The following is a 26,808-nucleotide window of genomic DNA, read 5'->3' as shown; positions in this document are numbered from 1 at the left end:
CCACTGTCATTAAAATCTTATATATATATATATACACAGAAACAAAAAATGTTTACAAAAGCATTGAATGAGATCCCTTAATATATTAATAAAGTTTTACGGTCTCTCCACGGCCATGATGGATGGTATTTACTATATTTATTTGTAGAAACTGAGGACACACACATTTTGATGGCAGATGTATTTCTAATTGCATCCTGGTTGTTTAGATTTTTTAATCATTTTTTCTTGGATCCTGTAGTATTTAATTTTAAAGTAATGCAAAGTTTGAAACTAGTCAGGGTATTTAGTAAAGAGATATAATCTATATGATGTTTGTTCCTTTAGTAAGCAGCCTGTTAAACAGCAGCTCTAGAGTCAGAGGACAGCAGGCCATTCAAACAATAGAGGAGTGTGTGTGTGTGAACGACGTGTTTAAGGGCTATTACAGTTCCTGCTCCAGCCTACAGGGGAGCTGCTGAGCATGGCCTTAAACACTCACACACTCTTAGGTCCCCTCTTGGTCAAATTTTTTAAAAATTCACCAGAGTGTTGTTTCTTGATTTTAACATGATTTAAACACACACACCTGTAGGTCCTTAATTGGTCAAACATTTAAAAAATCACCAGAGCATTTCTTTAGTTTTTTACTTCATTTTCACATGATTTAATGCATGACCAACAGGGGACTTGAAAAATGTCCCCTCTTGGCTCAGAGGTCCCCTGTTGGTGAGTGTGTAACGACGCCAAGGTCCCCTGTTAGATAGGTAGACAAGTACACACACACACACACACACACACACACACACACACACACACACACACACACAGTATATCAAGCCTTTAATGGCCACACACACACACACAGTATATCAAGCCTTTAATGGCCACACATACACACACACACACACACACACACACACACACACACACACACACAGTATATCAAGCCTTTAATGGCCTGTTCTGAGTATTTTGGGTAAGTCTGTATTTTAAAGTGTCCTGTTGCATGTCACATTATCAAAGTAACCCAACCCTATAGTTAGTACATGCAGTCAATCAATATTACTCAGAACTCAAATAATTACACAGTGACACTGACACCTTAAAATAAAGTGTAGCCGTATTTTGTTTTGAGCGTTATTAATAAATCTGATACTGCTGTATTTAGATCTGTTTCATGCGCATCTGAAAGCTGACAGGAGGAGGAACTGCCACAGAAAGCTGCCTTGAGACACACACATCCCATTTTGTAATCTAATAAATGCCCAAAATAAACCTCTATCCTGAGACAGAATGAGCATGAAGTGCTGCTAATGAAGATCAGCAAGCCTAATGCCTTTCATATTAAATATATTGTGATGTAGCTAAAGCGCATGTGTGTGTGTGTGTGTGTGTGTGTGAAGAGGCTGATTCCGATATGGGATGCTCTCAGTCACGCGCCTCATCACGGAGGGCAGCGCGGTCACGTGATCCCGAGGAGTCCCGGCCGGACCGGAGAAATGTCCGTTACTCGGTGCAGTGCTTCAGCGCGAACTCTCCCGAACCCGCCCGGTGTCAGATGTGATTTAACCCGACACAGATGCGACACGGAGGACTGCAGCGAGCCGCGTCGGTGAAAGCGCTGCGTCAGCACAGGACACGCGTCCGTCCGGCGCGTCGCGTCGCGTTTTGCCGCAGGTAGGCTCCGTATGACCCGCTGCGGTGTTTCCACGCGTTATGCTTCACATATCCGTACGGTTAGCAACTTTCAGCTCAGTTACCGACTGATGTAGAGCTGTGTCGGTTCGCTAGGACGCGGATTAAGCGCTTATAACGCGTCGTGATGATCTGATGGGACGATGACGCATGTGTTTGGGATGGGACAAGATGTCAACACACACTCACGGTCGCTTTCAGAATAGCATACCATCATTTAAAGGGCTTTACATGAACCCGGTGACTTTGTTTCTTCAGTGGAGCACAATACGTGAGATTGTGAAGAATGTTCACGCTGCTCCACAGGAAACAGTGATAAACCAGATGGAGCTATTCATGAAATACACCACACAACCTGATTATAAATGTGTCATTCAGCTTGGTCAGTGTTTAGTGTCAGATAACATCATCTCTCTCTCTCTCTCTCTCTCTCTCTCTCTCTCTCTCTCTCTCTCTCTCTCTCTCTCTCTCTCTCTCTCTCTCTCTCTCTCTCTCTCTCTCTCTCTCTCAAGGAGATTTGAGCACATGTTCATTTGCAGAGCATCCAAGAACACGTCCTGTCTAATTAAATGAGGGATCCTCAAATCTGCTTGCTAAACTATATTTTAATTCAAATCAGTAAAACAATCCGACATTAACTGTCCTATAATTGTTGTTTCTTATGCTCAATACAATGCAAAACATTATTTTCTTACTCAGTATTTTTGTCTTGTTTCTAGTCAAAATATCTAAAAATTCTTACAGTAATAAACATTTACTAGACATGTAAATGATTGTCTTGTTTTGAAAGAAAATCTTGTTTTTGCTTAAAATAAGATAAATAATCTGCCAATGGGGTGAGAAAAATAATCTTGTTTTCTGTTTGAATTAAGATTATTTTTCTCACCCCATTGGCAGATTATTTATCTTATTTTAAGCAAAAACTCTCTTCATTTTGAGTTATTTTTCCCCAAAACACGACAATTACTTTTGCTTGTCTAGTAAATACTTCTTGTTTTAAGAATTTTTAGATGTTTGGACTAGAAACAAAACAAAAATACTGAGGAAGAAGAGCATTTTTTGCAGTGTACTATTAAAAAAGTGTATTTTTCAGGCTATAATGCGCATGTGCAAGCCTAATAGTGACGTCATGACTTTAGCAATCAGCGATTGGCTCTTTTATTTAGAGGGCGGGACTTATTCCGCCATTTTGAGCGCTGCACTCATTCCCATTCATAGGCAAGGCAAGATTATTTATATACAATGGCATGCCAAAGGTCCAGGATTTAAGTCTGTATTTTTGTAATAAACAAGTGTTCTTTTAAGCAATGACGGCCAATAACTTGAATCCAGACCTCTGTATTTTTCCGGTTATAAATATGTAAGATAACCAATCAAAACAAAGATTGGCGTTATGTTCACTGAAGCTGCTGTAAACGCTCATAAAGTGTGAGATAAGATGTAAGTAGCTAAACTAAACATTTCATATTTGACAGCTGTTTTAGGATTGACAAAAATAATCAGGCTAACTAATAAACCTTTGTTTAATTTCGCCATTTTGAATTGAAAACAGGCCCATATAATTTACGTGATTCATGTAATGTCAATGAGAGAACAAGAAACATTAACAAATGGATAATTTGTCCCCATGTTGAGAGGCGGAAGTGGCCAATAATGATGTTTTAAAGCTATTTCTCATCGATTGTTTGGTCTTCAAACATCTTAAAATGCACAAATGTAGATCAGAAAAATAAAAAAAATTCCCTCGAACCCCCCAGAATAGCAAGTGTGTGTGTGTGTGTGTGTGTGTGTGTTTTTCACAACATGAAACAAAAACATGTCATCTTAATAGTTCTGTCATTTGAATGTGTGATTTGAACATTGCCAAATAATATACACTCGACACAGTGTGTGTTTGGACTGAAAAAGGTGATCTTGGTGAGCAATTTGACAACATTGTAATAAATAAGCATGCTTTTTGATCCACAGAAAATAGCCTGCCGGCAGGGGGGATTTTGCAGTTCCATTTCCATTTTGTATTGAATTATGATGTTCAAATACTTCATTTTGTTGACTTTATGCACTAATTTGTGCTGGATCATCTTGATCAGTCAGATCAGTCAGTCAAGGCTAACCCTAACCATAACCCACAGTTTAAAAAACTAGCCCTAAACAAGCCCAAAACTAGCCCTAAACAAGCCCAAAATTAGCCTCAAAACAAGCCCAAAACTAGCCCTAAACAAGCCCAAAACTAGCTCAAAACTAGCCCAAGACTAGCCCTAAACAAGCCCAAAACTAGCCCATGACTAGCCCCAAACAAGCCCAAAACTAGCCCATGACTAGCCCCAAACAAGCCCAAAACAAGCCCTAAACAAGCCCAAAACTAGCCCTAAACTAGCCCTAAACAAGCCCAAAACAAGCCCAAAACTAGCCCATGACTAGCCCCAAACAAGCCCAAAACAAGCCCTAAACAAGCCCAAAACTAGCCCTAAACAAGCCCAAAACTAGCCCTAAACAAGCCCAAAACTAGCCCTAAACACGCCCAAAACTAGCCCAAGACTAGCCCTAAACAAGCCCAAAACTAGCCCCAAACTAGCCCAAAACTAGCCCTAAACAAGCCCAAAACTAGCCCTAAACAAGCCCAAAACTAGCCCTAAACACGCCCAAAACTAGCCCAAGACTAGCCCTAAACAAGCCCAAAACTAGCCTAAAACTAGCCCAAAACTAGCCCTAAACTAGCCTAAAACAAGCCCTAAACAAGACCAAAACGAGCCTAAAACAAGCCCTAAACTAGCCCAAAACAAGCCTAAAATGAGCCCAAGACTAGCCCTAAACAAGCCCAAAACTAGCCCTAAACAAGCCCTAAACTAACCTAAAACAAGCCCTAAACTAGCCCTAAACTAGCCCTAAACAAGCCCTAAACTAGCCTAAAACAAGCCCTAAACAAGCCCAAAACTAGCCCTAAACAAGCCCTAAACTAACCTAAAACAAGCCCTAAACTAGCCTAAAATGAGCCCAAGACTAGCCCTAAACAAGCCCAAAACTAGCCCTAAACAAGCCTAAAATGAGCCCAAGACTAGCCCTAAACAAGCCCAAAACTAGCCCTAAACAAGCCCTAAACTAACCTAAAACAAGCCCTAAACTAGCCTAAAACAAGCCCTAAACAAGCCCAAAACTAGCCCTAAACAAGCCCTAAACTAACCTAAAACAAGCCCTAAACTAGCCTAAAACGAGCCCTAAACAAGCCCTAAACTAGCCTAAAACAAGCCCTAAACAAGCCCAAAACAAGCCCAAAACAAGCCCAAAACTAGCCTAAAACAAGCCCAAAACTAGCCCAAAACAAGCCCAAAACTAGCCCAAAACAATCCTAAAACAAGCCCAAAACTAGCCCTAAACTAGCCCTAAACAAGCCCTAAACTAGCCCTAAACAAGCCCAAAACTAGCCCTAAACAAGCCCTAAACAAGCCCTAAACTAGCCTAAAACAAGCCCAAAACTAGCCTAAAACAAGCCCAAAACTAGCCCAAAACTAGCCTAAAACAAGCCCTAAACTAGACTAAAACTAGCCCAAAACTAGCCCTAAATGAGCCCTAAACTAGCCTAAAACTAGCCCTAAACTAGCCCAAAACAAGCCTAAAACTAGCCCAAAACTAGCCTAAAACTAGCCCAAAACTAGCCCTAAACGAGCCCTAAACTAGCCTAAAACAAGCCCTAAACTAGCCCAAAACTAGCCCTAAACAAGCCCAAAACTAGCCCTAAACGAGCCCAAAACTAGCCTAAAACAAGCCCAAAACTAGCCCTAAACTAGCCTAAAACAAGCCCAAAACAAGCCCTAAACGAGCCCAAAACTAGCCCTAAACGAGCCCTAAACTAGCCCTAAACGAGCCCAAAACTAGCTCTAAACGAGCCCTAAACTAGCCTAAAACAAGCCCAAATCTAGCCCTAAACTAGCCTAAAACAAGCCCAAAACTAGCCTAAAACAAGCCCAAAACGGATGTCAGGCCAACCCCACTTCATGAGCACAAACATTAAATCAGAAAATACAATATTTAGGCTGCATCTGTCTGACTTTATTTTCAGCTTTTAATAAAATCCTATCAAAAAAAAGAACTTTATTCACATTTATTTATCTTTAACAAGTATCCTTTTAGTAAGCTGACCTCAGAAATCTGAAACCAGAATGAAAAAAACGTTTTTGCTCAAAATGGTGTTGTTTCCAAACAAAGGGAAGAAATAAATGTATATCGGCATCGGCCAAAATGAGCTGAGATTCCCAGATGCTCACATTCCCTCAGGCCTGTCCAAGAACTGTAGGATAATAAATAATATAATGTAATATAATAAGGACGGTATATGATTGCGTTATTTTACATATGCATCTGATTACGTGTGACATGGCTTGTTTCTGCTTCTTCTTCTCCTGTGTTTTGAGATTCAGTACTCGTTCAGGAGATGTGTAACAGCACCCCCTACAGTATAACATTGAAAACAAAGCTGGAAAAACTTGTCAATGGCAGGGAAAGAGTTACATTTGTGGCAATGAGAAAAGCATCCCAAGTGTCTGAGTGGCCCTGAGATTAATGTGCACATGTGACCTGATCCCACAGCATCCTCGAGGTCGCGGACGGAGCCGGGTTTGATGGACCGCATGAAGATCATTAAAAAACGCCTGTCCATGAGCTTGCAAAGTGTGCGGCGTTTGGACGACAGTCTGTCCGAACTTCCGGAAGACACCGGACTGGACGAGCCGCCCTTGTCACAAGACACTGGTGAGAACGGAAAGTCTGTGTACACACACTCACACACACACTCACACACACACTCACTCAAACACACATCTGAGACTTTCACACTGTTGAGAATAGATAAGCAGATTCCTAGCATTAGGATCCTTTGTAAGGTGCTGTTATTTTTAGTCAGTTCGTCTCTCCTCGTCATCTCACTAACACTCCAGTGGGCGGGGCCAAAGTTAGGATGATGAAGTAGGCCTTGATCTAATGCTGCGTTCCAGGCAGGTTTTTTAGCCCGTAAGTCACGTCTTCAACCCACCACTCACGACTTTGTAGCATTCCAGGCAAAGTCACGCCAAACTGCCTGAGCGAGAGGAACTGCTGTAACTAGATGTGAATAAATCATGGCGGAGCGTACGGGGCTTATGCTCATTTACAATCATTTCTATCGCCAAAGGTGCTTATTTAAAGGGAAACGGTGGAGAAAAACGGCACATAAGGCAGGAGAAGCTGTTATTCCTTTTATTTGATGTTATTTGTATATTTGGAAATGTATTTGGTATTAATGTATTCTTGCACTCAATGGACTGGAAACTAGCTAACACTACTCCAGCTGCTGATAATGGATAACATTTGTGGATAAATAACGTTAGAGCAATACCTTATTTTAATAAGTGATTTGGTTTTTAATGCTTGACTTTCATAAACACCGCATCCATAGGGGCTGATATTGCTATGTGACGTCCGAACTCGTAACTGGGAGAACATCGGTCTAGCACGAGTCTACGGTTGGGAAGTCACGGGTTTAATGGCGTTCCGGTGCAGTTTTACGGGGTGAAGGTGGAAAAACACGGGTTATGGGTTGCCTGAACCGCGGCATTATTCTGCAGAGGCGATCTTTCACCATATATTATAGGCTCATTCCACGAGTCGTTCTCTGGGCTGGGTTATGATAAAAGCTGTTTTGGGACTGACAGGGAAGTTACAGGATATTCTTATAATATGATGGCCTCTTATTTGTCAAAAGCTCAAGGCACATTTTATTTCTCAGTTGAAGGGTGTGTGTGTGTGTTTGCAGGTGTAGTCCATGGGAAAATGTGGTCAGATGGAGAGAGTGACCAAGCTTCAGGAACCTCCTCTGATGAAGTTCAGAGTCCTGTAAGAGTGCGAATGCGAAATCTCCAGCAGCGCATCTCTAATGAGGTAAGGCATCTTCAGTGAGTATAAAAACATTCCAACAGGTAGACACACACACATGTTAAGCCAAATTATATATTAAACTAAGCAAATGCTGTCTCAAGGATGGCGTTCTGTACCCAAACTTGTGGTTCCTTAGTGCCAAAGGGGGTTATGCTCTCATATACCACAATGCCAAAGCCAGAGGAAAACATTCAGCGGTCTTCCTGATAAGCAGATCATTAGACACCAGTCATAGATATATTATTACACTATCATTATTAGGGATACCTTATTGTTTGTCAGTTATTTTTCCCTTTACATTTCTTTTAGTAGGTGAAACTCCAAACCACACAAAAGTAAAGGGATCAGGTGCAGGCTGTGATTGTAGGATTGATCTCTACATCTAAAATCAAATTTGCCCATTGGCCGCTTTCCATCATGCTGCATCACTCGGTCTCCTCTCCACCAATCAGCTGATGTGTGGTGAGCGTTCTGGCGCAATATGGCTGCCGTCGCATCATCCAGGTGATGCTGCACATTGGTGGTGGTTGAGGAGATTCCCCCCTTCCAATGTAAAGCACTTTGAGTGCCTAGAAAAGCGCTATATAAATGTGATGAATTCATATTCACTAGCCCAGCTGAACCTGACTGTGGTTCAGAAAGTGCAGTGTGTTATGTTCCTCTCTCTCTTTGGACTCTCTTTGATCGCTCTCTAGCCTTTGTTAATCAGCCCGATTTTGAAATCGTTGAAATGGTTGCTGATTGAGGAAAGAATTAGCTATAATCAATAATCATGTTTTTTAAGGTAGGCACCACACAGTTTTGCCCCTATATACCTTTCTAATATGTTGGTACTTTATAATCCATAAAGATCCTTGATATTGTCATTCCTGTCATTGCCAAAACTAAACGCAAACATAAGAGTAGCCGAGCATTCTCTCATATAGGCCCCAAACTCTGGAATAATCTTCCTCTCTCTGTAGGTCAGCATAATCTACCAAAATTCAAGGTCTTGTTGAAAGCACATCTTTTAAAGCCCGCCTGGCCATCTTCTTGATAGGTGTTAGAGCATTATCTTGTCTATGTTCTGTGTTCTTATTTTTCTTTTTTTTTTCATTGTTTGAAAAGCCCTTTGCGCAACTTCAGTTACATGAAATGTTTTTGTTTTGTCTGATTTATGTGTCAGCTGTTCTGATCACATTTTGCCATCAGCGTGCCCACTCATTATGTTTTCACTCTGTCTTTCTCTGCTACTGATTTACTCTGTTTCTTTGTTATTGTGTTTTGTGCTACTGATGTTCACACGTGCCCAGTTCTCAGTTTTGTAAGTCTGCCTTCTCAGTTGCTTTCTTACTGTTGTCATCTGCCCAGTTCCTCTCCTGGAATCATGTCTTTCCAGAACACTCCACCCTCTGTGTTGACTCTTGGCATTGTCATTGGCTCTGGTTTTTGGATTCCCCCTTCCCTCCAAACACTGGGTTGTACTGTCTATTGCGGTTTGATCCCTGCCTCTGAACTCGGTCCTGAACTATTCCTTTTATCCTCTCTTCTTCCCTGGTTTTGACCTCCCTCCCTGCCTGACTCCTCTCTTACCTACCTTGATTTGGTTGCTTGTGGACTGTCAGTGATTTTGATCCATGCCTGACTCACTACTCCTCAGTTACCTCCTCTGGTTGGAGTTTGGCCCTGAGCTGTTTTTAGGGATTTAAAACATTTCAAGAGTGTCTGCACACTCTACCAAAGAATAAGTCTTCAAATGCAAGATCAAAATCAGTCGGTCACATGTGACCTTTGTCAGTGTCAAGCTTACCATTGATCCTTCCTCCATTCAACAAAAAGTATTTATCTGCTTTGGGTCCTTCTTTATAGAAAACCTGACATCACACATTGGCCAGAGACGGACCCAGTGAATGCATTGCCACATTTTTAATCGTGCTGCTCATCGTTTGGGCTTGTGGCTGGGGTGCTGCAGTCTGGCAGTATCGGTCTCCATGTAGTGCAGATTTCCAGCTTTTTAACTGTAATGATTGAGGTATTTTATAGGTCCGTCTTTAGTTAAGAGGCATTCTGGCAACTTGCTGCTCTTCTACAAGGTAGAAGGTTGGTGATTCAGAGTTCCCTGTGTCTTCAGAGCTCCAGCCCAGCCTGCCTTTCCCTCTTCAAAATTCAGCCAGTTCCTCTTCTGCTGGTTCACTTCAGCCCCTTGTCTTCTCCTTTAAGGCCACTCTGTGTGGATCTGCTTCGGGTCTTCTGGTCTCCAGCCCGTCTCGTCAAGAGGATCCCCGGCTCTGCCTCCATCCACTGATCCTGTCACTCCACTTCGGTTCATCAACCTGCCGGCTCTACCTTGGACCATTGTCCTTACGGCTCCACCTTGGACCATTGTCCTTACGGCTTCACCATGGACCATTGTCCTTATGGCTCCACCTTGGACCATTGTCCTTACGGCTTCACCATGGACCATTGTCCATACGACTCCACAATGGACCATTGTCCTTATGGCTCCACCATGGACCATTGTCCTTACAATCTGTCTCTCCACCCCTTTAGCTCTGTCTGGCTCCGCCTTGGTCCTCAGTCCCACTAGCTCCATCTCAGTCCTCTGGCACCCTGGCTCCACCTCGGACGCCTGTTGCTTTGCCTTGGTCTCCAAAACCAAAAATATTATTAGGTCCCATCTGGTCTCAAGTCTCCACAATGGCTCCTCCCTCCATCAACACTGCCATGGGCTATCATCCTGGGTCTCTGCCTGGTCCCCCTGAATCCTCCCACCATCCACTCCCCCACTCCGCCCCTACTTGGTTACGTTCTTCCTCTTCTTTGCTCTGTTCCCGTTCTGCCAGTTCTTTTTAGTTGTTTTGGTTACCCATTAGTTCATCATTCTGTTCAGCTGTTCATGTTTAGCTGCCTCATTTAATCTCTATACTTCCTGTTTTGTTCAGTTCTGGTTACAGTCACATTTATATTAGATGTGGTTGTGTTCTTCAAGTTTGATTCCAGTATTCTCCTACGTGTTTTAGTGAAGGCTTTGATATTGGATTTATATTCATTGTATAGTTTATTGTTAGAGCCACAATGTGACAAAGGGAGGCTCTGCAGAAAACATTAGACAACCATTACTTTATCCTATGGTGGTCTGATACCAGATACACTTATAAGAACCTTATGTTCAAACATGGTGTTTGTTATGGCCAATCCATGCAAAGCACAGAAGTCCAACAATACCACTTGGGTTTGGGGATCTCTCGTCCCCAACTTGGCCAATAAAGGTGTCCAGCAGTATTATGCAGTCACTAGTTGACTTTACCATCAGCACTCTGAGATACACTATATTGCCAAAAGTTTTGGGACGTCTGCCTTTACATGCACATGAATTTATATCCCATTGTTAATCCGTAGGGTTTATTATAGAGTCGGCCAACCCTTTGCCGCTCTAACAGCTTCAGCTCTTCTGGGAAGGCTTTCCTCAAGGTTTAGGAGCGTGTTTATGGGGATTTTTGCCCATTCTTCTAGAAGCTCATTTGTGAGGTCAGGCACTGATGTTGGACAAACCCAGACTCGTCCATGGGATTGTCAGACTGAAGCGTGATTGGTTGCTCAGAGAACACGTCTCACTGCTCTAGAGTCCAGTGGCGGCTGCTTTACTCCACTGCCTTCCACGCTTTGCATTGCTCTTGGTGATGTAAGGCTTGGATGAGCTGCTCGGCCATGGAAACCCAATTCCATGAAGCTCTCTCCGCTGTTCTTGAGCTCATCTGAAGGCCACAGAAGTCTGGAGGTCTTGAGCTGTTGACTCTGCAGAAAGCTGGTGACTTCTGCGCACTGTGACCCTCAGCGTGCGCTGACCCCGCTCTGGGATTTAACACTTCGTGGCTGAGTTGCTGTTGTTCCCAATGGCTTCCACTTTGTTATAATCCCACTAACAGTTGAGCGTGGAATATTTAGTAGTGAGGAAATGTCAGGAATGGCCTTATTGCACAGGTGTCAGCCTATCACGGCCCCACGCTTGAGTTTACTGAGCTCCTGAGAGCGACCCATTCTTTCACTAATGTGTGTAGAAGCGTCTGCAGGCCGAGAGCTGGAGTTATACACCTGTGGACATGAAGAGACTGAACACCTGAAGTCTTTGGCACATTATATCTTTATATCTTTTCTCCCCTCCAGGACATCAATAAACGTCTCTCACTGCCAGCCGACATTCGTTTGCCAGAGGGTTACCTAAAGAAATTTGCCACAAACAGCCCCCCGTTTAACAAGCCTCTAAGTCGAAGATTTCGCAGAACGTCACTAGTAAGTCTTTCTTTGTCATGATCTATCAGTGTTTAAAATGTATTTCTATTATATATCAATATATATTTTATAATTTACTTTAAAATCAAATGGGATCAATAATTCAGCATCATTTTAGACAGTAAAGTGTAGTCAAAATCAGGTTTCTACTCATGTAAAAATGTAACTTTTGAAAAAAGATTATTTTAATAGATTTTATTTTGAAATGTTATTTCCATATTTCCATACCATATCTTCGTGTGAAGAGTGAAGTCCTGTGGTTTTGATTGGTCCGATAAGCATATACGGTTAGAGGGACTGGTTTTTGTAAGCGAACTGTAAATCATCTTAGCGTTGTTATTTTCTATTAGGCAAGTTCACACCAAGTTCAGTGCGACGTTAAACATTTTAATTGGTCTGAACAGACACATTAACTGCTGTTCTTTCTTGTATAAAATCACCTAAATACATAAAAACAAGGGACTCTGACCATCAGATCTCTTTGTGTATGCCGAGGTTCATTACACTTTTATTTAATGTTTGAATTAGGTCATAAACAAAACATATAATGTGCCCTGTCTCTCAGTAAAGCCCGCTGAGTCCTATTGATGATGCCTGTCTTTGACTTCCTTTCAGTCAGAAATCGGCTTTGGCAAATTAGAGTCATACGTCAAACTGGACAAACTGGGAGAGGTGAGAGACTGACCAGCTCCAATCTTTCCACACTAGATCATGTAGTTTCTGTTGAACTAAATTAAATCATTTTGATGGAGTGCTTGACCTTGCATTAGAAGTGTACATGCAAAGGCCAGTGCACATTACACGGGCAACAGCTGATTGTGTGTGTGTGTGTGTGTGTGTGTGTGTAGGGCACATATGCCACAGTGTTTAAGGGTCGTAGTAAATTAACGGATAACCTCGTGGCTCTGAAAGAAATCCGTCTGGAGTATGAAGAAGGCGCACCCTGCACCGCCATACGAGAAGGTACAATATCCACTACCATTCAAAAGTTTGGGAACATACAGTAATTCATCAAACTGGTCTGGTGAAACTGGGAAGAGCTTGTGACTCCTACTTTCATCTTTCCAGACAATATTTAATGGAATAGACCGCATCTCAAGACAACAACAAACTGATTTGTTTCTAGAAAAATGTGTCATAGGTGTGTTTTGTTTCTTCAGCAGAACACAAATGAAGATTTAAAATTAAAGATTAGGAAATTAAAACACACAGACATACGAATCCATATTAAACCCTGAGGCTCGTGACGACACATTGATGTCTTAAGACATGAAACGATCGCTTTCTGCCAGAAACACAACAGTACTTGGGTTATTTTACCTCATATCAGGTGAATCTCATCTAGTGTTCCCAACTCCAGTACTTCCGCCGAGTAAGGTCAAAATACAGGCGCAATCATAGATATATTTACATAGATGCCTTATTCGACTGATCCGCGCAGACACTAATGAGGCATTGATTAGTGATCTTTGACTCGCCGGAAGTAATGGAGTTGGGAAGAAACACACACACCTATGATGCCCTGCAGATAAACATCACAGGCTCATTTATGGGTCAACTGTCCCTTTAAAAGCTAAATTTGACTAGCAAGCGTACCTGTAAGAGATGTAATTGTCTGTAAGGTTAGCGAATCATGCAGATGTGATGATATGTCTCTCTCTGTTAGTCTCGCTCCTGAAGAACTTGAAACATGCCAACATCGTCACGCTCCACGACATCATTCACACAGAGAAGTGCCTTACACTCGTCTTCGAGTACTTGGTGTGTGTGACGGCATGTTTAATACTCATTACCTTTCTAATTCTGTCCATCTCTTTCTAACACATCTGTGCTCTGTGTGTTTCAGGACAAGGATCTCAAACAGTATCTGGAGGACTGTGGGAGCATAATGAGCATTTATAATGTAAAGGTTAGCGGGCGAAGACATATCCTGCCAGCTGTAACTGCATGCCGTTTTCTCAATCTAACCCCAATAGACCCGATACTAGGATGACTTTATTGTATTGTTTGTGTCCACCCTGTAGATTTTCCTGTTTCAGTTACTGCGAGGTCTAGCTTATTGCCATCGGCATAAAGTTTTGCACAGAGACCTAAAACCTCAGAACCTTCTGATCAGTGACAGGGGAGAGCTCAAACTTGCTGATTTTGGTAGGCCCAATCACTCACCTCCCCAAACTCACATTACTCGTATAGTGTGATCCCGAATCGTCGCGTGTACTGGTGAATGTCTTGTGTCTGCTGTAGGTCTTGCACGTGCAAAGTCAGTTCCCTCGAAGACTTTCTCTAATGAAGTCGTCACTCTCTGGTACAGACCTCCAGATGTGCTGATGGGATCAACAGAGTACTTCACCTCCATCGACATCTGGTGAGGTCACTCACACACACACACATGCACATATAGCTAAAATATGCGAATAAAACTTTCATGGGCATTAAATTTAGCCAACTAGGGAAGAACTGATCAGGATGTTACTCTGAAGACTATTTCAACTCTTTTCCATTATTCCTTGCCATGTGTTTTCCTGGCTTTGGTTGACCAGCGCACTTTTTATTTGGCCAGGGTAGCATATCAGGATATCCTTTTCTCAAAAACACATTTAACTCTTTCTGTCTGTGTGCTTTGTTCCATCACCATAGGGGTGTGGGCTGTATATTCTATGAAATGATCACCGGACGTCCCCTCTTCCCTGGATCGACAGTGGAGGATGAACTTCATCTTATATTCCGTATCTTGGGTAAGAGCTGTGGTGATACGCATGTTAAAGGTGCACTCAGTACGTGTTTTGCTTATATAGCCCTCAAGACAATTACAAGACTGGCGTTTTTCAACAGAGATTTGGTTCTTTCTTACCATGTTGGAAACCACAAACACTAGTCGAGATGTGTAAATGCCTAACCTGTAAACTTGAGAAGTGGAACCTGACACAGCTAAATTATTTCATCCAAAACCTACTAAAATATATTACAAAAAATACAGTATTTTTGTCTTGTTTCTAGTCCAAACATCTAGAAATTCTTAAAACAAGAAGTATTTACTAGACAAGCAAAAGTAATTGTCTTGTTTTGGGAAAAAATAACTTAAAATAATGCTTAAAATTAGCTAAATAATCTGCCAATGGGGTAAACAAATTAATCTTAATTCAAACAGAAAACAAGATTATTTTTCTCACCCCATTGACAGATTATTTATCTTATTTTAAGCAAAAACGTCTCGGTTACGTATGTAACCCTCGTTCCCTGAAGGAGGGAACGGAGATGTACGTCAGACTTAGACCGACGAATGTGCATCACTTCTGGGAGCCCCTATCAGCTTCGAGATTTAAAAAAACGGGCCAACGAACATTGGCATGCGTGCTTTGCATATCGCATCCCGCCCCCGCGGCGCGGGTATAAAGTGGAAGCGATCACCACGCACCATTGTTTTTCACTGAGGAGCCGAACCGGGGCTCGAACTGCAGTGATGGTACAGCAATCGTGGCGACGGGATGTACATCTCTGTTCCCTCCTTCAGGGAATGAGGGTTACCTACGTTCCCTTTCAGTCGGTCACGTTCGAGATTACGTCGGACTTAGAGTGACAAAGGAGGATCCCTATGGAAAACGCCACAGTTACTACCACTTCCAGTGCCCTGCCGGAGTCCCTCGGACCCCGTCTCAGCGGGCGGGGAATTTCCTGCAGGGAGAGCCCTACTGCTATCCCACAAGACCCAAGAGTGGACTATTGGATAACGCTGGGAAGCGTGTCCCTGGAGGCCGCTGCGGAAGCCACACTCCCCCGAAGGAGATAACGTGTGGAATTACACGTATGGACTGGCCGTGGGCAGTACTACATACGGGAGTCCCAGGGGTGGCCCCGGCCCGATGGGCGGGGGACAGTCACCGTACTGAGATGGCAGAGCAGGCTCTGCCAAGGGACAGACACTGGCTCGCCGTAAGGAGCCGTACCGTGGATAATACACATATGGGACCACCGTGGGGGTCACTACATATGGAACCCAGCCTAACACAAGTTCCACACTGCATACGAGTGTTAGACCTGGCGTCAGATGCTCCGCCACGTCTGACTGCCGTGGGTTGCGGAGGACTTGACAGGGTTCGCCATTGGTGGGAAACTCGACTGGAGCATATAAGCGCACATATCCGTTCCATGGGGAAGGAAGTGGCGCAGCAAGCCGACACTAGAACGGGCACTTCGGTGCTACCGACTCTGAGGAGTAAGTACACGGGAAGATACCGTTTCTGCACGTAGGCTATAAAATCTAGCGAGCGTGTTGGGTGTCGCCCAACCCGCAGCTCTACAAATATCCGTCAGCGAGGTGCCACGAGCCAGCGCCCATGAAGAGGCTACACCCCTGGTGGAGTGGGCTCTAATCCCGAGCGGGCAGGGCACATCTTGGGACTCATAAGCCAAGACAATGGCATCCACTATCCAGTGGGCCATCCTCTGCTTGGAGACAGCCTTTCCCTTCTGCTGTCCTCCGTAACAGACGAAGAGCTACTCTGAGGTCCAAAAGCTTTGCGTTCTGTCCACATACGTCCGAAGAGCTCGAACAGGACAGAGAAAAGCCAGGGCTGGGTCTGCCTCTTCAGAAGGCAGCGCTTGCAGGTTCACCACCTGGTCCCGGAAGGGAGTGGTGGGAACCTTGGGCACGTATCCGGGCCGAATTCCAGGCACGATTCATCGACCGAAAATGCCTGCAGGTCCCCTACCCTCTTAACCTGTTAAGCTGATTTCTAAATTTTGAAAAAATCCTAAGAAATGTATACTCAGACTAAAACAAATACAGTATGAGAATCCTTTGCACTAAAAGCATAATTATGGTCTCATTTGAAAGCAGACACCTGGCAGTTTACTGTAAAGTCAAAATGATAATATTTTTTATAATAAAAAAAAGCTATAATAAGCTTCAAAGTTTTGTAAAGTTATTAGAAATTTATTTGTATGAAATATCTTTATGAAAATAAAATTGAAGTGGGCCTTGGAGAAATCTAGAAATGCACTACAGCTAAAGCCACAAGTCTGACCATGTTATATTTCAGATCTGAAGATGATCAGTCTAAAACTCTGAATTTTATTAAACGTTTTACAAGATCGTTTCATGTGATTTTATTTTGAGATATCTCTGAAATATCAACTGATGTTTATTGCCACATCTTCTCAGCTTTCATTCTCTATTTTGCCTCTATTGTTTAGAGGTGCAAACTGCCCCATTCAGTTTGTCTCCCCAACACATATTCACACTTCTGCGGACTGGTTATGGCTCTAATTATTATTCTTTTGTCTGCATTATAATTACTAACGATTCTCTATTCAAACTGTTCTATTCAAACCTCATTTCTAAATCAAACCTCTCACTTTACCCTCACTGAGACTCTATTGAATGCATTTCGTCCAAATAAGCATTTCAGTAGTTTTACATTTAGAAAATGTTCATAAAAATAAAGTATTTACTCAGTGGCAGGTGCATCTAGGGCAAGCTAGCATGTTAGCTTAGCACACCAGCAAAACAACAATTTATACGATTAAAATCATGTTTTATTCAAAACTTGCTTCATATCACTTTATAATTTATAAGTCGAGTGTTTTATATAACAATATGTGATCTCATGTAGCTTCGGGTCGAAAAATCTGAGAGAAAATATACAATGCTAAAAGCTATGTGGAATAGCATTGCATTATAAATATCATCTATTATGAAACCACCCAACATGGCATAAAGAACACAGACCAACCATATATTGCCGCGATTGTGTGTTTATTGTCTTAAAACGTGTCTATCTGCATAAAATAGCCATCTGACGATCGCTAGAAAGCAGCTTTGGTCATGTCAGATACTTCCTGAATGTTACATGGTGTGTCTGTTCTTCATCTATGCATAGGGGAGTGAATTTTCAGTAGTACAGCTTTCCAGCGCCCTCCGGCTGCCAGAATGAATTGAAAACACAGCATATCACAGTCTACTGCTCTCATAATCACACATCCACGGATTTTGGATAAAGATTGAATAAATAATACTTCTCTGTATAGAAATTTGACTCAAACATGTGAGAATCTATCAATATTTCTCCACATCTGCACACATTTGAAGTAAAAGCCCTGAGGGAAGTTGTTTTGTCGAGTGTCTTCATGACGACCAGAGAAGAGTTTTTTATGAATGGGAGCAAATGACGCGCATATTACAATCAAAAGGTAGCGACGCCCAAGATCATATTCATAACTCCTGGCACATATTAACACATTACGGTCATTATAAGACTTTGAGAATAAAACAGAGGTAACAAAATTAAACTTTAGTCTTAGATCTTTTTAATGATGTATAGTTTGTCAAGGTAATTACTTACATCTGATAGTAATTTTGAGCTAATTTAAGCAAAGAGAGTTTCAGCACGTCCTCGTCCTCGTGACGCTTATCAGGTTAATAGAGGCCAATGCAACCAGAAGTATTGTCTTCAGAGACAGAATTTTTAACTCCACTGACTGCAAAGGCTCAAAGGGAGATCTCTGAAGTGCACTAAGCACCAGAGAAAAGTCCCAAGAGGGTATAGAGGGGGGGTGAGGCGGATTTAATCTCCTCGCGCCCCTCAGGAACCTGACGATCAGGTCGTGCTTCCCTAAAGACTTACCTTCTACTATTTAGTGATGGGCAGTGATAGCGGCCACATACACCTTGAGGGTGGAGGGAGACAGCCTTCTCCCCAACCCATCTTGTAGGAAGGAAAGCACGGCCCTGACCGATCATCTTCGGGGGTCTTCTCAATGAGAAGAGCACCAGTCGACGAACATGTTCCACTTCAACGCATAGAGGTGCCTCGTAGAGGAAGCTCTAGCGGAAGCGATGGTGTCTGCCACAGCCTGTGGCAGGCCACCTAGAACCTCCGCATCCCGTCCCGGGACCACGGGTGCCAGAGAGTGCCCCGTCTCTGAGTCAGGAGGTCTTACCTCAGAGGAATGGGCCAAGGAGGTGCTGTCGCAAGGAGCACTAGTTCCCGGAACCATGTCAACAGGACCTGCTCCTCGTCCCCCTTGACCATGCACAGTGTCTGTGCAAGAAGGCTCACTGGGGAAAACGCATGTTAACGTAGGCCCCGGGGCCAGCTGTGTGCCAGCGTCTCCGTGCCGAGGGTCCCCTTGGCATGGAATAAAACCACTTGCAATGAGCCGTGTCCGGGGCAGCACACAGGTCTACCTGTGCGGCCCCGAAGTGGTCCCAAATCAGCTGGACCACCTGGGGATGGAGTTTCCACTCTCCCGGAAGCACTGGCTGCCGTGAGGGCTCGTCGGCCGCACGCATGAGCCGGCCCGGAATGTGAGTGGCACGAAGTGACCTCAGATACTTCAGACTCCATAACAGGGGGTGGCGGGCGAGTTGTGACATGCGACGGGAGCGTAGACCACCCTGTCTGTTGATGTACGCTACAACCGCCGTGCTGTCCGTACGGACCAGAACGTGCTTGCCCTGGAGCGGCGTCCTGACGCGGCTCAGGGTAAGACGAACTGCTAACAACTCTAGGCAGTTGATGTGCCATTGCAGTTGAGGCCCCGTCCGCAGGCCTGGAACCGCAAGCCCGTTGTACGTGGCACCCCAGCCGATGGATGAGGCCTGTTCTAGGGGCACCACCGCCTGTAGAAACACAGGGTCCGACCATGGGCTGAAGGTTTGGTGGCATCTCGGTGTAACTAAGACATGGAGGGATCCGCTGTGCCACGCCCACCTCGGGACTCGGCCGTGTAGCCAGCGTTGAAGCGGTCTCATATGCCCCAGGAGCCTCTGAAATTTTTCAGTGGGACCGCCGTCCTGCATTTGAACGAATTCAAGCAGTTCAACACCGACTGGACGCGCTCCTCGGTGAGGTGCGCTGTCAGGGCGACCGAATCCAGCTGCATACCGGGAAAAGGAAACCTCTGCGTCGGGCAAAGTTTGCTCTTCTCCCAGTTGAGCCAGTCCAAGCCCCAACTGGCTGAGGCGCTCGAGCACCAAAAGCCAGAAGGCTGGGACCTCATACTAATATGCTCGTTCGCCAAACACAGAGCGTGGAAACGGTCTGTGTCACGGAAGAACTGAGACCTGAAAGTACGCGTCCTTCAGGTCGATTGCTGCAGGCCAATCTCGGGGACGGATGCGTCCGAGGACGCGTTACTGCGTTAACATTCTGACCGGTAGCCTGAGAAGGGATTGGTTCAAGAACCGCAGATCCAAGATCGGCCGTAACCCGCCGCTTTTCTTGGGTACAAAGAAGTACGGGCTGAAAAAGCCCGTCTTCATATCAGCTGGAGGGACCGGTTCGGTCACGTCCTTCGCCAGTAGGACTGCGAAGCACCGGGGCGAGCTTCCTCAACACAGAGGTGAAGAGAGCGCCCCTGAGCTTGGGGGGATGCCGGGCGAACTGAATCGCATAGCCGAGTCTGATGAGTTCTGATTTCTGGTTGTTTACCGTGTGAGTTCTGAACACTGCACCATGTGCTTATTTAAATCTTTTCGTTTCTACACATATTAGGCTACATATTCCTCATGTCTGTGAGGCGAGCCGAGTTTCAGTTTATTTGAGACGCGCTTCAGTTAATGAGCAATGAAAGCGATGGCTTCCGCGACCTAGTCTACTTTTTTATTTCTTATTTATTAAATACATGCAATTAACCGAAGAAACCTTTATTAAAATTAAGAGACAATTTGTACAAAACGAAAGAAAGGCTTTTTACAAAACAAAACTTAATATTAAACTAAATATAACCACCAAAATCATTTCTGACCCACTTGCATCTTTGCACTTATAGCCTATCATAATCAGATGAAATCTAAAAATAATATTATAATATTTAAACATAAATATGAAGAAAAAAAAACATTGTTTAATGGCTACAACAAGTAGTAAGCTACAGATTTATGTCATGTCTGAGCTGGATTTGAACGAACATCATTTTACCGGCGGGTTCATGAGCGCGCGGCTGCGGATTATTGAGCTGATCACACCGGCTCCGCTCCGCTCATTAGTCATTACAGGCTCGTTCTCGATACTTACACGGGCAGGGCCGGTCTCTTGGGTGCATGGGCTCGGGTAGGGTTGGGCTTTATTTTTTTGAGCCGATCTACGCTCTAGTTCTGGCGAAAAATGTAGTGCTGTGCCGGCCCGTTGTCATAAATTGTTCTCGTGATGGAGCGGTAGTGGAGCTCTCTCGGAGCGAGTAAAAACCACAACGCTCCGACTTTTAAAAAAATCGCTCCTCACTCCATTCAAAATCTCGCCGCTCCACTCCTCACTCCTCACTCCGCTCCGCTCACATAGGCCTACTCTGCTAAGCAGGCTGTGGAGAATTGCAATCCTCCATAGCCACGGAGCGCTGTCATGACAGCGAGGGCATCACGTCGCAGGCTTACGGTATCGATAAGAGGCAGTTTTAATCTGAAAATTTGACCGAAAAGATTTCATTTTGTCGGACATTTAATATTTTTCCCGGCCAATGTCCGGTAATTACCGGACAACGTAAACCCTGGACTTGATCCCAACCCGTAAGTAGCCTATCTTAAATTGTGTTCCGACAATGAACGAAGGTCTTACGTATTTGGAACGACATAAGGGTGAGTAATAATGACAGAATTAACATGTTTGTGTGACCTAACCCTTTAAGGACCATATGCCGTTTTCTGTACAGTAGCCTATATGCGCACTCGCCTTTCAATTATGCAATGCGTCGGAATAACATGTTTCTTTGTTTCATAATATAAGATTAATTTTGGGAAACTTGTGTCATGTGCTCTCTCTGCTTGATTTTTAATATTTATATCATGTTAACCAAGAATAGTACGTCAAAATGTATTTCTACTGAGTAGTGCGCCATACTATCCACTAGCCAGACCAATAACAGACACGGACCGGAAGTTAACTTCGGGCCAGGCGCGTAACCGTAGCAACGCGCGTGTGTTCGATGAAACCGTCTATACCCGCACAACAGGGCGGGGTGTGATATGCAAAGCACGCATGCCAATGTTCATTGGCCCGTTTTCTAAATCTCAAAGCTGATAGGGACTCCCAGAAGTGATCCCCATTCGCACAACGTACGTCGAACGTGACCGACTGAAAGGGAACTCTCTTCATTTTGAGTTATTGTTTCCCAAAACAAAACAAGAATAAATGTTTCTAAATGTAAGATTTTTTAGGTATTTAGACTAGAAACAAGACAAAATTAATAAGTAAGAAAAGCATTTTTTTTACGTTCACTGTTTGATTAAGCGTTTTGTACCGACATCTGTTCATGTACAGTCAAAGCAAACCTTCATATGATTAAATCACCTAGTTTGTAGCATATAAACAAAAGGAACATTTCCTCTAAAATTACTAGGTGTTTCCAAACTTAACAGGCACTGTAAATTTGGCTAATTTTGCGCATCTGAGCAACCAGTTTTGTTTTTAATTAAGAATTAAGATTATTTTTCTTACCCCATTGGCAGATTATTTATCTTATTTTAAGCAAAAACTCTCTTCATTTTGAGTTATTTTCCCCAAAACAAGACAATTACTTTTACTTGTCTAGTAAATACTTCTTGTTTTAAGAATTTGTAGATATTTTGACTAGAAACAAGACAAAAATACTGAGTAAGAAAAGCATTTTTTGCAGTGTGTCTAACTTCTACTAGTGACTGATATAAAGTAAGAGTAGCCGGAGTCTGTTTTGATTCTGATATCATCTCCAGGTTCTCCTACTGAGGTCTCTTGGCCAGGAGTCAGTACCAATGAAAACTTCCTTTCCTACAACTTCCCTCATTATGAAGGGGAGCCTCTGATCACTCATGCACCCAGGTGTGTGAAAAGCCTTGAGCTACGACGCTTCTGTTGGGAAACGTTTCACTGAGGAAGAGATCGATGTGCAGAGAGCTATATCTAATATCTATAAAGGGACTGTAAAGCTATGGCTATAATATATTTTGTGTAATTTTGTCCTACAGGATCACCAATGACGGCCATGATCTGCTATGCCAGTTTTTAAAGGTAAAGTGCGAATTCTGTTTTAAGAAAGCCTTAGAGGTCAAAAGGTTGTTTCTTTAAAGATTTACATTATACCTGACCAGATTAGTAAGTTAATTATTAGATGCTTTTGGACTCTAGCAGTTAAAAATACTGAATCATACACTCCAAAAAATGAACTTTAACTGTTTGTTGCACTCAAATCATCCTTGTTCACATTACTTAAAAAATCATCTAACTATATGAACTTAAATTTACTGAGTTGTTTCTACTAAAAATTAGTATAGACAGCTTTACTTAATAAGTGTATGTTCGGTCAGATTACCATTGCTGAGTGAAATGAACAAACTGGGCTGTGGATCTGTAGTTCCCAGCATGCTTTGCAAGCGACTGCTTTAGGAGTGTATTTTTAGGGATTAAAGCATTATTTGATGTGTTTTTCAGTGAAGGGAAAGATGTTGTTAGATATGTTAGTGTTTATTGTTCAGTTATGTTGTTCATCTGGAGGAGTTTCGGTAAGTTTGTGGTTAGCATTATGAAGAAGAGTGGCTGTGTTTAGGGCACTCATACACATAATTATTGGGTGGAATTCCTGCCGTTAATTAAATTGAGTTTGTCCAATGAGTTATTTTTGCATTTTGTTTCTAAAACATGTTATTTAATAGTTTTCAACTTACACTTGTACAGCAAATGATTAAGTTAATAAGGTAATTTACCGAACATAATAAAATTGCTAACACTTTAGTACGGGGAACACACATTCACTATTAACTACGACTTTTGCCTCAATAAACACCTAATTTACTGCTTATTAATAGTTAGTAAGGTAGTTTTTGTAGCGTTTAAGTTTAGGTATTGGGTCGGATTAAGGGATGTAGAATAAGCTCATGCAGAATAAGGCATTAATATGAGCTTTAGAAGTGCTCATAAACAGACAATATCCTAGTAATATGCAGGATCATAAGACACTAGTTAATAACTGAACCTTAAAATAAAGTGTTACCATAAACTTTTATAAATGTAACATAACATTAAATAAACTGCACATATAAATATGATGTAACAGTGACAAATTCAAATGGTTTGTATTTCCTCAAAGAAATTTCGCCATCTTTACTTGAATTTCTTTTGTTCATATAATTAAATTGATATTTGTAAAAGTTACTCAGTATAGTTGTGTGGAGACACTTGACCGTGCTTTTTTAAGTAAATTCAACAAGTCATTTTTTTTGAGTGTACCGCATAACTCTCTGACTCGTTAGTACAACACAAAGCATGTTTAAAATGATATTTCACTGCCTTTCACTGAGATTGCCTTTGTAAATGTGTGCCTGGAAAAGAAACATATTCACTCTAGATGTTTTTGTAGTTTGAAGCAAGGCAGCGTATTTCTGCGGAAGGGGCTCTACGGCACATTTATTTCAGAGAACTGGGAGACAAAGTGCAGGACCTGGATGACAGTAAGTATTTTACACTAGTGATATTATAGCGGTATAAGCTAATTTTTAAAGGATGTGATGCTACGCATATACATCTCATTCATCAAAACATTTGGGAACATCCACGATGGCAGCGTCCGCTTGTAAGCAAATAAGAACTGATTTTGTAGGGACAATCTTGAACACAACGATTACTACACATCTATAAAGTTATGCATTTACAGTTGAAATGTTATCATTATAATAAACAGTTTTTCTATCACCGCAGCTACCTCCATCTTCTCCGTGAAGGAGATTCGGCTGCAGAAGGACCCAGGGAAACACTTTCCAGCTCAAAGAGAGTTGGGTGAGTTCAGGATTTACCTGGATTTGGCCTTCCTTGTACATAGTACAAAGTTGGTACAGTTGGTGACCCTGTTTTATCTTTCCTCAAAAAACAAAGAGATCAAATAGTCTGTAAATCATTCCATTTTGTAAAATAACACACCAGCAGTAAGTCACTGTTTACTGAGGATTTGTTGACTAATGTTTCTAAAGGAAGGTGATTATAAATGATAGGCAGACAACGGGAATGTTTTGGACTTTCCAACTTCAAACAAGGTTTTCTGTCTTCACAAATAATCTTAGAAGTAATCCTCAGCAGTTCGGTGAAATAGCGTGAGTTTGGGGAGTGGTTACTGTAAAGTACCTTCATCTGCACTCACCTAAAGGATTATTAGGAACACCTGTTCAATTTCTCATTAATGCAATTAATTAACCAATTACATGGCAGTTCTTCAGTGCATTTAGGGCTGTGGTCCTGGTCAAGACAATCTCCTGAACTCCAAACTGAATGTCAGAATGGGAAAGAAAGGCGATTTAAGCCGTTTTGAGCGTGGCATGGTTGTTGGTGCCAGACGGGCCGGTCTGAGTATTTCACAATCTGCTGTTACTGGGATTTACACACACAACCATTTCTAGGGTTTACAGAGAATGGTGTGAAAAGGGAAGAGCATCCAGTCTGCAGCAGTCCTGTGGGAGAAAATGCCTTGTTGATGATCGAGGTCAGAGGAGAATGGGCCGACTGATTCAAGCTGATAGAAGAGCAACTTTGACTGAAATAACCACTCGTTACAACCAAGGTATGCAGCAAAGCATTTGTGAAGCCACAACACACACAACCTTGAGGCGGATGGGCTACAACAGCAGAAGACCCCACCGGGTACCACTCATCTCCACTACAAATAGGACAAAGAGGCGACTATTTGCACAAGCTCACCAAAATTGGACAGTTGAAGACTGGAGAAATGTTGCCTGGTCTGATGAGTCTCGATTTCTGTTGAGACATTCAGATGGTAGAGTCAGAATTTGGCGTAAACAGAATGAGAACATGGATCCATCATGCCTTGTTCCCACTGTGCAGGCTGGTGGTGGTGGTGTAATGGTGTGGGGATGTTTTCTTGGCACACTTTAGGCCCCTTAGTGCCAATTGGGCATCGTTTAAATGCCACGGCCTTCCTGAGCATTGTTTCTGACCATGTCCATCCCTTTATGACCACCATGTGCCCATCCTCTGATGGCTACTTCCAGCAGGATAATGCACCATGTCACAAAGCTCCAATCATTTCAGATTGGTTTCTTGAACATGACAATGAGTTGACTGAACTAAAATGGCCGCCACAGTCACCAGATGTCAACCCAATAGAGCATCTTTGGGATGTGGTGGAACGGGAGCTTCGTGCCCTTGTTGATCAATGCCACAGAGAATTAAGGCAGTTCTGAAGGAGAAAGGGTCAAACACAGTATTAGTGTGTGCTCCTAATAATCCTTTAGGGGAGTGTAGATTATAGTGTAAATATAATCACATTGCAATTAGTTATTTTTTGCACATCTGCTGTGTTTTGTTTTTTGTTTGTTTTAATATGTGTTGATGTATTTCAGCCGTGGTCCATCGAATGGGCTCCGCCCCGCCTGAACACTTCCTGTCTGAAGGAGTCAATCGTCTCCTCCATCCTCCTCCGCTCTCTTCATAGACCTGCTCATACAGTCTCTGCTCTCCTTGGCATTTGCTGTATAACAGGTTGTTTGTTTTACTTTGTTTACAAAGTTCTCTTATTTTTGATCGTCTTTTGTATTCATTTATTTGCACATATTTTGTCTCTGTATGTAAATACCTGTATAAAATAGAATGAAGTGAGGAAAGATCATTATGATAGGCATCAGGTACCAAAGATGTGTAACGCCCCAAAAAGTGTTAATTAGTTCACTTTCCTTCTGTCTTGGCAATCGATGACAGCCCAAATAACCACAGGGTGTGTGAGATGGGATAGCCATGACATGTCTCTAATCCTCAGCAAATTCAGGATGTGCTCCTCTACGTCTCCATTGCCACTTCACTAGAAAAAATGCTCTTCTTACTTAGTATTTTTGTCGTTTCTAGGTAAAATATATAAGATTTCTTACATTAAGAAACATTTACTAGACAAGTAAAAATTATTGTCTTATTTTGGGAAAAAATAACTCAAAATGAAGAGAGTTTTAGCTTAAAATAAGATAAATAATCTGCCAATGGGGTGAGA

At 42.7% G+C, this 26,808-nt stretch overlaps 1 protein-coding gene across 1 annotated transcript; it reads left to right on the top strand.

The window, feature by feature from the left end:
* Window positions 1-1,363: 1,363 nt before the first annotated feature.
* On the top strand, window positions 1,364-26,712 carry LOC137074912 (cyclin-dependent kinase 16). Its single transcript, XM_067442992.1, has 16 exons — window positions 1,364-1,659; window positions 6,262-6,423; window positions 7,463-7,587; window positions 11,728-11,853; window positions 12,469-12,525; window positions 12,702-12,816; window positions 13,520-13,614; window positions 13,700-13,762; window positions 13,878-14,001; window positions 14,098-14,218; window positions 14,491-14,588; window positions 22,541-22,646; window positions 22,793-22,835; window positions 24,181-24,271; window positions 24,519-24,596; window positions 26,171-26,712. Exons 2-16 carry the CDS (start codon window positions 6,294-6,296, stop codon window positions 26,260-26,262), a joined length of 1,464 nt encoding a protein of 487 aa, XP_067299093.1. The 5' UTR covers window positions 1,364-1,659; window positions 6,262-6,293; the 3' UTR covers window positions 26,263-26,712.
* The last annotated feature ends 96 nt before the right edge of the window (window positions 26,713-26,808 follow it).

Source organism: Pseudorasbora parva, chromosome 5, assembly GCF_024679245.1.
Source record: "Pseudorasbora parva isolate DD20220531a chromosome 5, ASM2467924v1, whole genome shotgun sequence".
NCBI lineage: Eukaryota > Metazoa > Chordata > Actinopteri > Cypriniformes > Gobionidae > Pseudorasbora > Pseudorasbora parva.
This window is presented reverse-complemented; position numbering and strand designations above follow the sequence as displayed.

Bases quoted from the DNA above. Each gene is read 5' to 3' on its own strand.
- LOC137074912 (XM_067442992.1), top strand. From the start codon at position 6,294: ATGGACCGCATGAAGATCATTAAAAAACGCCTGTCCATGAGCTTGCAA. The intron at 12,526-12,701 runs GTGAGAGACTGA...GTGTGTGTGTAG, and splicing joins AACTGGACAAACTGGGAGAG to GGCACATATGCCACAGTGTT. The intron at 13,615-13,699 runs GTGTGTGTGACG...TGTGTGTTTCAG, and splicing joins CACTCGTCTTCGAGTACTTG to GACAAGGATCTCAAACAGTA.